At 46.3% G+C, this 16413-nt stretch overlaps 1 protein-coding gene across 2 annotated transcripts in view; it reads left to right on the top strand.

Annotated features, from left to right (window-relative positions):
* The window catches only part of HCN4 (hyperpolarization activated cyclic nucleotide gated potassium channel 4), a 127080-nt gene that overhangs the window by 97959 nt on the left and 12708 nt on the right, over positions 1-16413 (top strand). The window contains exon 4 of one of the 2 annotated variants that reach the window (XM_053365407.1): positions 3731-3949. The exons of the other annotated variant lie outside the window; for it this stretch is intronic. Coding sequence (XP_053221382.1) covers positions 3731-3949 — 219 coding nt within the window. The remainder of the gene's footprint in view (positions 1-3730; positions 3950-16413) is intronic. 2 annotated transcript variants of the gene reach the window in all.

Raw genomic sequence — 16413 nt, 5'->3', positions numbered from 1 at the left:
TGGATGTAATGTGTCCCTGAATTCTGATAATTTTTTTTGGTTGTCTGGGTGGAGAAAAGAGAGTTGCCTACAAGTGTGTGTGGAAACTAGCCTGGTGCACAGCGGTACAAATGACTTTCGTTTCTCCGCCCACGTTTGCTTCTGGCCATGACCACAGCTGTCATGTGACCCCTGGAAGGTTGGCCAGGAGGGAAGGCAACTTCCAAGGTTGAAAGGGTTCTCCATCTCTGTTCCACATGTCTGGGCTTAGGGGATGCAAGCAAAGAGGTCCGAGAACCTGACTCAACTTCCTCACGCTTTTAAGTCTTGGTGCCTTTCTTTTCAAACACGCTCATTCTTACTGGATTTCTCCTTTGCTGCTGGTGGGTGGCCTGGAGAGAGCAGCCCTTCTCTGCCCAAAGGCACCAGGGCAGTGCCTGCTTTGCAAGGGATCTAGGCTTGTGGCTTTCAGACCCCACCAGAATCTTAACTGCCCTTAGCTGTGCAATGGGATGGGCTGGTCTAAAGATGGCTCCATTCCAGCCCTTTTCTCTTTAGTAGGACACTTGGAGATGGGAACTGATAAGGGTTTCAGAGGTGGTAACCAAAGGATCCCAGTGGCATTGGAGAGCAAGCCTGGATTTCTCCCCTATGCCATCCCCATTGTTAGCAAACTTAGCCTAGACAGGTTGGCGCCAAAGGACAGGTGTCTCTTTGTGAAGCTCTCAAGTTTGTGTGTGTGTGGCCCTTTTGTTGGTTTGCCCATTCAACGATTTGGAACAACAGTGCCTATCAGAACAGGCTGTTCACAGGGTAACTCAACGCCAGCACTTGATCTGTTTGCTGTCCTGCCTGAATGGCACTTGCCATTCTCCAAGGGACCAAACCTTGCTTGAACCTGACTGATGTTGCAAGGTGACACGATGGCACGGCCAATGGCTGGGGTGACATCTCGGTAACTTTCCACTGATGCCAGAGAGAAAGAGGAGGCCTCGGGGGCACAAAGCAGTGGATCCTGCCATTCCATCCTGCTCTGTTTCGATTTGAGAAGCAAATTCTTAGGACCCACGTACCTACGGGACCGCCTCTCCTGGTATGTCCCACGGAGGACCTTAAGGTCCACAAATGACAACATTTTGGAGGTCCCAAGCCGCAAGGTGGTTAGATTGGTCTCAACTAGGGCCAGGGCCTTTTTAGTACTGGCCCCGACTTGGTGGAACGCTCTGTCACAAGAGACTAGGGCCCTGCGGGACTTGACATCTTTCTGCAGGGCCTGCAAGACAGAGCTGTTCCGCCTGACCTTTGGTTTGGACTCAGTCTGACCCTTATGTTTCCCTCCCCTTATGGTTTTGATCTATGGGCTACTTTTAAAATGAGGCTGCATTTTAAATTGCATTTTAACCTGTATTTTAAATTGCCCCCCCCCTATTTTGTTTTTACTGTAATTTTACTGGTGTTAGCTGCCCTGAGCCCAGCTCTGGCTGGGGAGGGTGAGGTATAAATAAATTATTATTATTATTATTATTATTATTATTATTATTATTATTACATGGCACAGGAGCACTTCCCACAACGCTGAGAGCTGCAGTGGGAGAAAAGGGCCTCAAGTCTTCAGTTGGGCTTAACAGGTCATGAGAACGTCAGAAGGGGCTTGCAGGATCAGGCCAGTGGGCCATCAACTCCAGCATTCAGTTCTCACAAGGGCCAACCAAATTCCCATGCAATCATGCAAGCTAGACGTGAGCACAGCAGCACGGTGCCCTTCTGCAGCTTCCAGCAACTGGCTTTCAGAAGCTTTGCCATCAAGATTAGTAGTCACTGACAGTCTTATCCCTCATGAATTTATAGGTCCTGTAGGTTCATTTCCCCATCGGCTAGGGGTAGTAAACATAGTGCCCATTAACTTTGGGAAGTCCCGGCTCCCTTAAATATTTTATGGGGGGACAAAGGGACCTCAACCCCTAGGAGTTGACTCCTGTGATTCATGTGATTCCTCCAGGAAGCCCTGCCTTCACTCTTAGTTGCCCCAGTGATGTTGTTACATGGCTGGATTTGAATACAGACCATATCTTTTTGCTACGTAATCCCTGACCCAATGCTCACCAATGTGACTGACTAAACCAGAAAGAAGTAGCAGGGGTTGTTTTTTGTGGGGATGATAATGCCAAAACTATTGTACACAAATGGAACAATAGCGGCAAACAGATTTTTTAATAAAATAAAATACTTGAGCAAGTGTTTCTGGGGAGACAATCTTTATCCTGCCAAAATTTCTGTTTCTGACCCTGCAATTGAAATTTGAGAATATTCGGCACACTCCTAGGAATTGTGCTTATTCAAGGAGCATTTTAAAGGTGGGCTGGTGATTGCAATGTACTGTTAAAAGTAAGTATTGCGACTTGTAAAAGCCAGCAACAGATTGTTTTAAGAACCCCTTGTCGGCCGGGTTTCAAGCTCTGGTGTGATTACCACATTTTATCTGCTGCATACTTATCTCTGTATCAGGGGTGCCACTCCGTGTTTCAGAAGGGAAGAATGATTCATTTATCATTATTTTATCAGGTGAATTAATTAGGAATACAAAAGCAGAACAGGGAGGCCAGCATAATCAACGACCACACCCTTTCGTCGTTCTCATTATGTGGGGTGGGAAAGGGGGTTAACACATGGGAAAGTTTAAAAAGTCTACATTTTATGGGTTTCAGGGGAAATACCCCATCATGAGATGTGAGGGGGTGCAGATGATACTGTTAGAAAGTGCTGGAAGTTTAGCAAATGCCCTTTGCTGAATGAGAAGGTGTGCTCATGTTTCCATGAGGCTGTTTGAATGAAAGCAACACCGTTTAATGCACCTACCTGTTTTGGAAAGGCATGTTGACAGAGTGCAATAGATTTTGCAATAGGCTGTGTAAAACGGCGTGAAATGGATTTTGCAAACAGATGGTTCAGAATAGTGTGCAATAGATGTTGTAAAATAGCGCGAAATGGATTTTGCAATCAGTGGTGTAACGTCTGCACAGTAAATTTGGCAACTGGCGGTATAAAATAGGGTGCACAAGATTCCTGGCACATGGTCAAGCAGCATGTCATTGGATCATCTGTGTGCATATATGTCTGCATAATTGTCTGTGGGGGAATATTTGTTTGTGCCTATCTTCTGTGTAATAGCCTGCCCTTTTTAGGATGCAAAAGGTGCTGCTCATCTCCAAATACTGCTCTGTTTCCAAAGGGGGGATTTTCTTCATGACCAGTTCCTGATTTGAGCAGGTCCTCTCTCTGTGGACCCTGGAGAGCTCACTTGCCTGCAAAGGCAGAATTCCAAGCAGCACTGCTTGACAGGGTCTGCCCACTCTTTTATTTTCACACAAAGCAATTCTAGGTCAGGTGCACTGTGGGGAAATTAAAGGGGTGGACAGATCCAGCCACGTCTCACCGCTTGGAGTGCCAGGCCAGGATTCTGCCAGGTGCAGGGGCCCTGGCAGTTCCCCAAAGGTTCAACTTCCAAAATGTTCAGAAACCAAGGCACGGCTTCTGATTGGCTGCAGGAAGCTCCAAAGAACGTTTGGGTTCCAAAGAATGTTTGCAAACCAGAATACTCACTTCTGAGTTTGCGGTGCTTGGGAACCAAAACGTTCAACTCGCAAAGTGTTTGGGATCCAGTGTACGACTGTATGTGCAGATCTGTTTTGCAAAGTCCTCGCAGGCTTTGTCCTCCTCGTGTCTTGTAACTCTTGTCTGTCTGTCTCTTTAGAATGACTCCTGGGGGAAGCAATATTCCTATGCGCTGTTCAAGGCTATGAGCCACATGCTGTGTATCGGCTATGGGCAGCAAGCCCCAGTAGGCATGTCCGACGTATGGCTCACTATGCTGAGCATGATTGTCGGGGCCACCTGCTATGCCATGTTCATCGGCCACGCCACAGCCCTCATCCAGTCTTTGGACTCCTCGCGTCGGCAGTATCAGGAGAAGGTAAGCTACTCTGCCTTGTGGACAGTTGCAGTGTGTGTGTGTGTGTGTGTGTGTGTGTGTGTGTTCAAACAGCCAGCATTACCCTACAAGCGAAGGAGCATTTGAGCAAGTTAGTTAAGGGTGCTGGGAATTGTTCTGTGATGGGTCAACTACAGTTCCCAGGATTCTTTGGGGGAAGTCATGTGCTTTAATTGTGCTTTACATGTAAGGTGTGTACACCCCCTGGGATACTATGAAACACCTTTGTCATGTGCAAACAGCAGAATTTGATCATGTACAAGCAAGAAGACCCATGAAAACCATACAGATTCATGCAGAAAAACAGAATCATTATGCCAGCTCCCGTTCATGTAAATTACACTAGCAAATTAGCCATTCCACTCTGATGGCTATTTGGGGGGATATTGGTGATATTTGGAGTGTCCTGGGAAGGGCGCTGGTGCACACATTTTTCTGTGTGTGTGTGTGTGTGTGTGTGTGGATACAACACGTTTTTTGTGTCTGTATTTTGTCCATGTGCCTCTGCTTTTTGGCTATGATTGCTTCATGCCACGATGTGTTGTTGAATAGGTACATTTTTAGGTCAGTCTGTGGGGTTTGGCTCTGAGTTGACTTTTCCTGAGTTTTGGTGTTGAGTTTGTTGTGATTTCCTATTTCGGGGGACTGTGAGTTGGGGTGGGGGCTCTTTGCAGTTTGGTATAACTGGGCACTCTGTGACTGGTTGATTTCCCCCCTCTCACATATTCTGGGGAGGGACCTTTGTGCTGTGGTGCTCTGCATGCAGAAGGTCTCAGCTTCAGCCCCTGGTCTCTCCAGCTTAACAGTAGCAATTGATGGGAAAAACCTCTCTCAGCCAGAGGCCCCTAAGAGCTACTGCCCACAGAGTAGGCAGCGGTGAGGAAGGTGGACAAATAATCACTCTCTCTCTCTGTGGATTGTAACTTCCTATATTCCCTATGCACCACCTACCAAGGTCCAAAATTATTATCTGCTGTTTAGTGGTTCATGCTTCCTTGTTCTCTGATAGGTTTTAAAAATAAAACTTGGTTGGCTCGTAATTTGTATCTATGAATAGCAGAGTTCAAAAGCTTAGAAGTTGGAGCTGCCTGGATTTTCCCACCACCCATTTAGCATTGCCTAAAATGAAAGATAAACACACAGGAGTCTGACAGAAGTAGTAGCTCTGTGACATCTGGAGGGCCAGGGATTCTCCATGCCTGCATTAGAGGAAGGCACCAGGAAAGATTCTGGGCCCAAGGGGTGTTTTCCCATCTGTCCTGCTGAACATCTTGGAGGATGAGACCAGCTAACTGTGCCATTTTCCAACACATTTACCACCTTCCTCCCCAATTCATGTTCCCAGTGTGTTACTTCAGATCTGTGGGCAGAAACATGTCTTTTTAATTTTTGTGTTGCACCTGGAAGGAGTGATAAGTGGGTAGAAATAATTGACGATGGCAAGGACAGAAGCCAAATGTCTCTCTGTGTGTGACAAGAGATAGGGATGCACACATATTTTTTTAGCAGAACATGCTGGATCCAGGAGTGGAAGGGAAATTGCTGCTGGTGGTGCTGTTCTACAAATGCTTGCACCAGAGAGGCCATGGTGCCATAGCCAGTGGAGGCTGCTCCATTAGGGTGGGTGAGGTGCTTCTCCATCAACCTCGGTCTGCACTCAGCCACCTGCCTGCCTTCTTACTTATTTTCATCCAGTTCAGGGGTAGCCCTGCCTGACAGCCAGCTTCCTCTTCAGCCTCAGTGTTGTCCCTTGCAGAACTAGTCAAGCAAGAAGAAGATGGGGGCAAAACCAGAATGAGTTGGCTCTGCCTTTCACTGCCTCCCGCCCCATCTATTTGCAATGTTGTGGTTTTTTAGCATCAGTACAAGTGGTAGTACAGTGTGTTTGCTGGAGGAAAAATGTTGAAAGTACAGGGAGATAACATTTTGAATATGGTGCAGGAGAAACACAAGGGGGAGATAGTGGTCTGACTGTTTACCGTAGATTAGACCCATTTAGTCCAGCATCCTGTTCTCACAGAGGCCAACCAGTTGCCTGATCTAGGAAGCCAGCAAGCTGGACCTGTGAGCAATAGCACTGTCTCATCCTGCTGTTTCCAGCAACTGGTATTCAGAAATGCAGTGCCATCATGGCCAGTAGCCACTGGTAGCTTCTCCTCCAAGAATTTGTCAAATTCTCTTTTAAAGCCATCCAAGTTGTTGGCCATGTAGAATTCCATAATCTAAGTACATGTTGCGTGGCGAGTTTCCGCCTCCCACCAGTAGGAATAAAGACACATGACACCATTATTTTAGGTTAATGGGCTAAAATTGGCCACAACTTTATTGGTTACAGGTTATGAGTGGTATTGGCTTAGGCATTGGTCCTATCGACTATCCGGCTTCAGCCTGCTTGCTTGAAGACCGGAAAGGGTTAACACCAGCAGGGGGAGTCCTGCTGATGCACATCAACTAGGCACTCCCCCGGGGTCACCGCTTGGGGGCATGCCTTGGGCCCTGGCCTCCATAGGCTTCGGACGGGGCAACGCCCCCCGGAATCCTTTATTGGACTACCCTTCAATATCCGGGGGAGGTGATGGTCCCCCCATACATCTATATAACAATACCCATACCAATGCCTAACTGCCAAAACCGAGAAAGTTGTGATTTTTTGCTATGAGGTAGGCGAAAAACCAAATGGCTGGTGCCAATTTGCCAAGTGGAAAAAATTCCTACCAAGCCCCTTAACAGCGACCAACTGAGGTCCATAGCAAGGTCAAAAGAGAAACCTTGAAGGGTGGGCTGGTGGGAAACCAAAGGAGCTGAGCGGCCAAAGAGGGAGATTCCCGGCTGTGCTTGCCTTAAATGAGGCAAGCCACACCCTCTGGGCCAGCCAATTGGCTGGCCTGGGGATGACGCGGCCAAGGATTCCCCAGATTGCGCAGGGGCTGGGAGCTTGAAGCCCGCAACACACCTCCTCCTGAGGTCAGAAGTAGCTTTGTGTGAAGTCCTTTCTTTTCTCTGTCCTGAATCTTCCAATGTTCACTTCAATTAGAGTCCCTGAGAGGGAGAAAAACTAGTATCTATCTGCTTTCTCGATAGAGGGTCCCCAGCACAATGTACACCATTTTGCAAGGCAAATTTATGTCCAATTCTTTGGGCTTCCTAGTTGCTAGGGCAAACTTAGCAAGTGTGTGTATCAAATATTTATCCCCCTCATATACCAAATCTTCCTTCATTATTACAATTTCTTTTTCTGCATTGATTTATTATAATAAACAGGGCACTGCCTTTCAACCATAGTTGCAGTTCAAGATGGCTTAGCAAAATTTCATTAAAAAACATTAAAACTATATGAATAGAACTGGAAGACATGCCCATCAACAATGACATTAAGAGCAGCAGTTGAAAAGTCAGCGGCAGATGAACTAACCAAACAAATCAACTTCCCCACTGAAATCCCATGAAAACAGGACAGGCTTTTCCTAGGATCAGAGAAGAAGTCCTTTCTCCAGTTTTGTTTAGTCGTTTAGTCGTGTCCGACTCTTCGTGACCCCATGGACCAGAGCACGCCAGGCACCTCTGTCCTCCACTATCTCCCGCAGTTTGGTCAAACTCATGCTAGTAACCTCAAAAACACTATCCAACCATCTCGTCCTCTGTCGCCCCCTTCTCCTTGTGTCCTCCATCTTTCCCAGCATCAGTGTCTTCTCCAGGGAGTCTTCTCTTCTCATGAGGTGGCCAAAGTACTGGAGCCTCAGCTTCACCTTTCTCCAGTAGCCATGCATTTTACCTCTGCAGGTGATGGTGCCTGAAGTGGTGTGTCAGATGATCATCTCAGTTTCCCAGGAGCAAGAGAACCTTCAGTTGCTCTGGTTCCAGCCTGTTTAGGTCTTTTTAAAGATCAGAAGCAGCACTTTGCATTATGCCTGGAACCAAAGTGGGAGAGAATCTTGCTTATTTTATTTATTCATTTCATAAAATGCATGCACCACCTGATTGTAGAAAACCTCAAAGTGGTTTACAAAATGACTAAAACAATACAGTGGTACCTCGGTGTCAGGGAACTGACATCGGAGCGAGAGGCGGAGGCAAGGCTCCCAAGCGATGCTGGAGAAGGGCCCAGCAGGGAGAGAGGCAGCTCAGCGGCTGGGGAAGGAAATCAACGTAACACCAGGGATAAAGGGGGGCAGATGGGGGAATCGGCGAGGGGGCTCCAGGACTCCTCGCCGGAGACCAGCGGGGAGAGCACGGGTCCTCCGCTACCCACACCCACCCTGCGCAGAAGACTTCCGCGCAGGGAAAGTAGGCGTAGACTTGGCGTCAAAGAACTTCTTTGCTGGAGGAAGTTCAAGAAACGCCCACTGACGGATTCTGCTAGTGACTGAAACAGCCACGAAGTGAAAGGCTGTCCAGACAGAAAAGGTTTAACCAGGCAACCTAGCCAGGAGTGGCGGCAACTTACGCACGAGCAACCCCTATAACCATTACACTCGGGTTACATACGCTTCAGGTTACAGACTCCGCTAACCCAGAAATAGTGCTTCAGGTTAAGAACTTTGCTTCAGGATGAGAACAGAAATCGTGCTCAGGCGGCGCAGCAGCAGCAGGAGGCCCCATTAGCTAAAGTGGTGCTTCAGGTTAAGAACAGTTTCAGGTTAAGTACGGACCTCCGGAACGAATTAAGTACTTAACCCGAGGTACCACTGTACAATTATCAGGGTAATAAGGCTGCTTCCAGATGATCTGTTTAGTGAGCATCTGGTCATGATTTGCTTACAAAACGTTCTGATTTGTTCTGATGTTTGTGGGGAGGTTAGACAATGTTGCACTGAGCAAAAGTTACCCTACACTTCTCAGCACATTTCTCTATCACTTTCCTTATCGACATCTGGGGGAGAGAGGAAGGTGGGTTCCTTGCCCAAGAGCTAGAAGTCAACTGCAATTGTGCAACCTGAGATTGCTGATAGTTGATTGAATCCATAGTGACCATTTGGGTGGGATACAACGAAGTTGTTTCATGAGTGGAGCAAAGTCTGCTCACACAACAGGACCTTTTCGTTATGTCACCCCCCACCCCGTGACCCCTAAATCTGCTCTGGAGGTTTGAAGGAAAGCCCAAATAAGTTTAGGAGGTGTACAGGAGGAGGGGAGAGGGAAAATGTCATGTTGCATAATCGGACCTCATTCTACACATGCATAGCCCACTTAACTTTACGTCGAATCCCACCCAGAGTGTCCTTAAGTACAGGAAGAGCACTGTGAATAGGGAAAAGCTCTGTGAATCATATTAGGTGAGTGTTTCCTTAAAAGTTTGATCCGATTTTGAAGTCAGCTGTAGAGCTTGCCTTTCTGGCTTGATCCAGGTCAATAATGGTGATGGATGGATTCCTAGGTGACAGATCTCAAGGGAAGAGGGAGGAGGAGGAGGGTGGGTTTTAATGAAAAGCAAACACCTGAGAACAGGAACGTTATGCTAACATAGCCCTGCATGGATCCAACCCCATTGTGTCAGGATATCTTTCAGGCATAAGCAGATCCATCGAACGGTGTCTCACGAGACGTATCTTTGGATGCGTTTCAAAGAAATGTTATTTCCCCAGGGTGTCTGAAGAAATATAGCCACCGAGAAGAGAGATTATTCAATTTCCTGTGGGAGACAATGGGGCAAAGGATGGTCTATACCTAATGAATATTTACTTCCAGCCGGCCTTGCTAGAACTCTGAATAGCCTTGTTTGAAATGAGGACACTGGGTGATTTACAGCCCCAACCATTCAGTTTAGGAACATGTATGCATCCAAGGATATTTTAAGCAGAACAGCGTGGCTTCAAAAGGTTTGCAGCTGAGTGGACCAAACAGAGCTTTCCCCAACCAGGTGCTCAGTAGATGTATTGGATTACAACTCCCTTCTGCAATGGCCAGCACCACCAGTGGTCAGGGATGGCAGGAGTTTTGGTTCAACTGCATCTGGAGGGCACCAGACTGAGGTCTGGTGCAGAGCATCTGAAACAGAAAAAAGAAGGGGTGTTAAAAAGTCATCTTTGCATCATCTTGTCCCTGCTGGAAACAGCAGTGATGGGTTGCCTGGGAGTTGTTCTCTAGAGCTAAAATGCACATTCAGTAAGATCACATGGTAAGCCCTTCCTCGACTGTGCTATTTCTTTATTTCTGCAAGTGGAAGGTCACATTGTGAACTTCTGCCCTCGTTTAAAAAACTGTAGACCAAAAGTATCTCAGGGAGAAGAGTTCAAAACTAGTCATACCACTCGCTTCATGGAATATCAAATTTTCTGTGTAAACTGACTGAGGCTGATGGAAGTTGTAGTCCAAAAGATTTGGAGGGCATCACTTTGGGGAAGGCTAGAGTAAATGAACTTCTTAAATGTGTGTTCTTCATCAAGCCATCTTATCTCAAGCCCAATCCTCTCTTCTCCATCTGCTGCCATAGCTGAGCTCTTCAGCTTTGGCCAAGAATGCAAGGCAGGACAATGAGCAAAATGTGTGATGCTCCTAGGGCAAAGCTAGCCAATGCAGTGCTCTCCAGATATTGTTAGATTTCAGCTCCCATCAGTCCCAGTCAGCATGGCCTATGGACAGGGTTGATGGGAGTAGGAGTCCTGAGGTGTTTAGGACTCCAGCTCCATTGGCTAGCCTTGTCCCTCTTTGGAGTGGAAAATATTCACAGAACTGTTCTGTCACCCTCATTTGAACATCCGCAGGAGACTGCCCTGCGAGTACAAGGAAGAGGCAACAGGAAGAATTATGGCACTTACCTGGAACAAGGTTCTGATGCTGTCAAGTTTTTTCGATGTATTTTTTAAAGCTCTTTCTTTATCTATTCTCCAGAATCAAGTTCAGAGATAAAAACATGCCTTCATACTAGGGATAGGTCAATCTATTGGTTTAGTTTCTCTATTTCCCCCCCTCTTTTTTCCAATCTTAAATTCAGTTTGTGATTGATTGATTGATTGATTCATAACATCCTCATGAAAATCCACCAGTGTTTTAGTGTGAATATCTCCTAAGCCACACCTTTTTGCAAAGCAGCATTTCCCTAATATAAGGCATTTTTGTAGGCTGCTTTCACCAATATAGGCATGTTTCGCCTCACTTTACCCTGGTGTATGCATTTTTGTACACATGGCTTGGCTGCAGAACTGCATTGCAAAATTTGTGCAAATTTCAAAAGATGGGCTGCCTTTCAATTTCTGTCCTGTTTCTGGAAGTGTGAATTCGTAGATTTACTTTTAAATGCAAATTCAATCAAATTGCTCCAACAACCATAGTCCTAAGTACTTTTAAGTAGCTAGCAATACCCTAGTGTTCCCAGTTTGCTATTTGGAGAGACAATGTTGTAGTTTTAGAGATGCCTGTAAGCATGCAGCATCTAGGCGGCTGACAGGAGGCTATACTGCTTTTTCCTGAGAGAGGCACATCCAGCACAGAGAACAATGTTAAGCATTGTGAGGTGCTCTTACAACAGAGAGCCATTAGTTAATAGCAGTGTAATTGATTTCCAGCCACTAAGAGCGCTGGTGAACCATTTGACTTGGGTCATTAGTGGCAGCACTCATGAATATTCTCGACCATCTTAGCTGTGGGCGGCTCGAGACAAGAGGCAGCGAAGTTCCAGGAAACCCCATCAGCCCCCACTCTGCCTCCTTGAATACATTAAGCCGTCCTCCCTGATGTTTGGCTTCATCAGGTGGTTATCATGCAAGACGTGCTAGAACAGGCCATCCCAGCAGCAAATGAGTAACTCTCGTGTTTGCAGGGAACAGTGTAGAGGGATGGAGAAATGTGATTCCCTTTGCATTTAAAGCTGAATCTTTCAAACCTGCACTTTCTGAAACAATATGTGAGCTGAAACGCAGCCCCTTTGAAATTTGCACTCCAAAATTGGCAATGCATCTCTGTGGCCAAGGAAGGTGCACAAATACACATAGAATCATAGAATCATAGAGTTGGAAGAGACCACAAGGGCCATCGAGTCCAACCCCCTGCCAAGCAGGAAACACCATCAGAGCACTCCTGACATATGGTTGTCAAGCCTCTGCTTAAAGACCTCCAAAGAAGGAGACTCCACCACACTCCTTGGCAGCAAATTCCACTGTCGAACAGCTCTTACTGTCAGGAAGTTCTTCCTAATGTTTAGGTGGAATCTTCTTTCTTGTAGTTTGGATCCATTGCTCCGTGTCCGCTTCTCTGGAGCAGCAGAAAACAACCTTTCTCCCTCCTCTATGTGAGATCCTTTTATATATTTGAACATGGCTATCATATCAACCCCTTAACCTCCTCTTCTCCAGGCTAAACATGCCCAGCTCCCTTAGCCGTTCCTCATAAGGCATCGTTTCCAGGCCTTTGACCATTTTGGTTGCCCACCTCTGGACACGTTCCAGTTTGTCAGTGTCCTTCTTGAACTGTGGTGCCCAGAACTGGACACAGTACTCCAGGTGAGGTCTCACCAGAGCAGAATACAGTGGCACTATTACTTCCCTTGATCTAGATGCTATACTCCTATTGATGCAGCCCAGAATTGCATTGGCTTTTTTAGCTGCCACGTCACACTGTTGGCTCATGTCAAGTTTGTGGTCAACCAAGACTCCTAGATCCTTTTCACATGTACTGCTCTCAAGCCAGGTGTCACCCATCTTGTATTTGTGCCTCTCATTTTTTTGCCCAAGTGCAATACTTTACATTTCTCCCTGTTAAAATTCATCTTGTTTGCTTTGGCCCAGTTTTCTAATCTTTCAAGGTCGTTTTGAAGTGTTAGCCACCCCTCCCAGTTTGGTGCCATCTGCAAATTTGATCAGGATGCCCTTGGGTCCATATGCAAGGCTTCGTGGAAAATAAGATATTGCTTAAAATAACATACAAAAATGCGTTGGATTGGGAGAGATTGCTTGCGAAAATGTGTGCGCAGCAGCAGAAACTGCACATAAAAAGGGGTCAATTAGGATAAATTCACACAAAATTGCTGGTGAATTTTCACGAGGAATTTTGCACCTGGGAGGCCACAGATCCCCCATTGCTAAATCACAGCAAAGTTCATCAACTTGGTACCCTCCACATCTCCTGGCCTGCAACTCCGGCATTCTCCTACCTTAGCCCCATTCCATTTAGTGAGGTTTTCCTTTTGTTTTTGTTTTTTTTCTGGGATAGCAGTCAGAGGAGAGAATGGAGCAGCCTTTGAGGGATTCTGAGAATTTGCAAGGAACTCTTGAAACATCCAGCTGACGGCAGCAATGGCAACTGCCAGGCCACTTGCCCATCACTAGTTCTGGTCCTGGTTGGGCAGCGGAAAGAGACAGGGCGTTGCTAGGTAGAACAGGGAGGGGAACCTGTGACCTTCCACGTGTTGTTGGACTCCATCGCCTATCAATCCCAGCCAGCACCGCCGGTGTCACAGATGATGGGAGAAGTAGTTCAGCAACCTCTGGAGGGTGCCAGGTGTAGGGTAAGAGCATACACAAATGCACAATTTCCACCTGCAGGTCCTCACACTCCCAATGCCACAGTCTTCTTCACTAACAATCTATGACGTAACCAATTAACTAACCTCAAAGGAGGTGATCGTAAAGCAGGTGCCAAGAGCAAGCCTTTTAAAATTAAGTTGCCCAGTGCATTTGGAAGCAAGTTAATGTTTGACTGTCATTTACATTACATGCATGTTTCTTCTCACTTTACCCTGGTGTACGCATTTTTTTACACACGACTTGGCTGCAGAACTGCATTGCAAAATTCGCACAAGTGCTGGATTTAGGTTTGATGAGGCCCTAAGCTACTGAAGGTAATGGGGGCCCTTTATATGTCCAGCTGTCCTTTGTCAACAACAAATTGTCGCTGTTTTTGTGTTGAATACATGCTATATGGTAAATTATGGACCTAATAGGTATCTAAAGCCATTTGTAGACAGCAAAATATGTATTTTATCAAAGTACATCCAGTTTTTTCCCCTTTAATATTTTTGGGAGCCCCCAAGAGAGTGGGGTCCTAAGCTATAGCTTGTTTAGCTTATACATAAATCTGGCACTGTGCACTATATAGAATTCCATGCAGATATATCCCTTGACCTTTATTTTTGGTTTCATTCATGATAGAAGTTTGGCTAAGGAGCACTTTGATTTAACACTTTTGCTGCCAGTCATTTTCCTTTCTGAACCCCCAACTGCTTTTCTCCAATGGGGGGGCATGTGCGAAGTCACAGGGTCCTGTATCTTTTCCCCAGAGGTTGGGGGGGGGAGAAGCCCACCTCCTGGAAAAGATTAAGCTGCTCCTTCTTCTCCTTTCACTTGCAATGCCCTATTCAAGAACTTAGTGTCTGTGGCTGCTTCTGGAGTAGGGAAAGTTATGTTTGACCCTTCATTGCTGTAACTGAAGGGCTATGTTTGAAAGGAGACAGGTTGTTAGCTTGGGTTAGAGCAGTGGTTCTCAACCTGTGGGTCCCCAGATGTTGTTGGACTACAACTCCCATCATCCCTGAGCTCTGGCCTTGCTAGCTAGGGGTGATGGGAGTTGTAGTTCAACAACATCTGGGGACCCACAGGTTGAGAAGGGCTGGGTTAGAGCATCTGTTCTGCATGCAAACAGCCTCAGGTTGAATCCCCAGGTAGGGCTGGAGGAGATGCTGTGGCGATCACACAGGGTCCCCGGATGTTTCACCGTCTATTGATCCCTGTGCCACCACTTGATTTCTCGCTGCCACCACCCAGGCCCTACCTGGTACAATACTGAGTCCAGTCAGGTTTAAATTGGAACATAAACTTCTGTTTATTTATTGCAGTTTAACAAGCGTGTGGTTTCATAAACGGTATTGGTCAATTACAATCATGGGGTGCCTATCCAGACCTATAATTTCCGCTACCTGCTCTCACTCACTAAACCACCTCTCAGATATTTACTTGTTTTCCTAGCTCCTAACTGTTCCTGACTCAACTTATTTCGCTACACTAACTCAACCTACCCCCAGACTCTATCCCAATTCACTCCCACTCCAACCAACCACCCAACTCCCAACGAACTCCTCCCTTTGCCCCTCCCAGAGCTGGTTTTATAGTCTCTCTGACTCCACCCCCCTGGGTTCTGATTGGGTAACCTGATTAACTATTTCCCCTCCAGCACTCTCATATGTTAACGTCACAGATGCCTGGTTTGAAACCCTGGAGAGCTACTGCCAGCCAGTGTAGACAGATCTGCAGTAGATGTACCAACGGTATGACTCATTATAAGTCAGCTTCCTATGTTCATATGAAAGACAGATGGGTCTTTAAAATGCATGAAAATGCAACACTGAAAACACTGGTAGAGTTTAATCCAAGCCAGGATGTGTCATGCATTAGAATTCTTCTTTTTCAAGCTAGGGTTCAACCCTGGGCCATGGGATGTGGTAATAAGCTACATCCATTCTAATGAGTCATTTGGGGGGAAATGCTCTTAATTAGTCATACGGAGATCTGTTCTGCAAGTGTGCCCTTGGGCATGTGCAAAGTGCCTCTCCCGCACCACTGTGCAATTATAACTAGCCTCCACATAGCTGAGAAGAGGTGTTCTGAGGTCATGACTTCCAGGCAGATTTGTGATTTGCCTTGGCTTTTTAGATATCCTGCGCTGCACAGAGGCCTCATTCCAGGGCAGGAAATGATGGCACGGGGGGACACGAAACAGGTCCACGGGGTGCATGTCTTCTCATGTGCTACATTTTCAAGTATGCAATTTAATAATTGTGCATTGTTCCATGGGTCTAATAAATACTTATTTTATTAACAAGCTCAAAACTCTGCGTGGCTTCCCACCGGCATTCCCCAACATCTCCACCGTTAACAGATCAGAAAGAATGCATTCGACATGTGTCCTTCCCAACTAAGCGAACATATTCTAGAAAGTCAAGAGAAGGGCTGTGGGCAGATTTGTCCCCAAAATGGGTTTTAGTTTTAGCTCAATGAAGGGAAGAAAATTCAAGATGATGTCCAACCTTAGGGGTTCTCTTCTTGTCCGTAAAGAAGAGGTGTCTCATCCCCCCGCTCCCTTTGGGGACTTCTTAGTTCAGAGAAAAGCTGAAAACTATGCCTGGCATGGAGAAAGTGGAAAGATAAATGTTTTTTATCCTTCCTCTTTCAGAAGAACTCGTGGACACTGAACAAAGCTGAATGTTGGAAGACTCGGGGCAGATAAATGCAGCCCATAGTTGGACTATGGAATTTGCTTCTTCAAGAGGCAATGGTGGCCACCAACTCGGATGGTATCAAAAGAGGATTAGGCAAATTTTTGAAGGATAAAGCTATCCATGGCTAGTAGCTATGATGACTATGTTCCAGCTTCATCAGTGGTTGGCATTGCTCCTCTTGAATACCAGTTGCTGAAAACAGCAAGTGGGGAGAGTACTGTTGCTCTCAGATCCTGCTTGCAGATCTAGTTGGACTAGAGGAGCTATTGGCTTGATCCATCAGACTCTCCTTATGCTCTTC

The sequence above is a fragment of the Podarcis raffonei genome, chromosome 14 (genome assembly GCF_027172205.1).
Source record: "Podarcis raffonei isolate rPodRaf1 chromosome 14, rPodRaf1.pri, whole genome shotgun sequence".
In the NCBI taxonomy this organism is placed as follows: Eukaryota; Metazoa; Chordata; class Lepidosauria; order Squamata; family Lacertidae; genus Podarcis; species Podarcis raffonei.
This window is presented reverse-complemented; position numbering and strand designations above follow the sequence as displayed.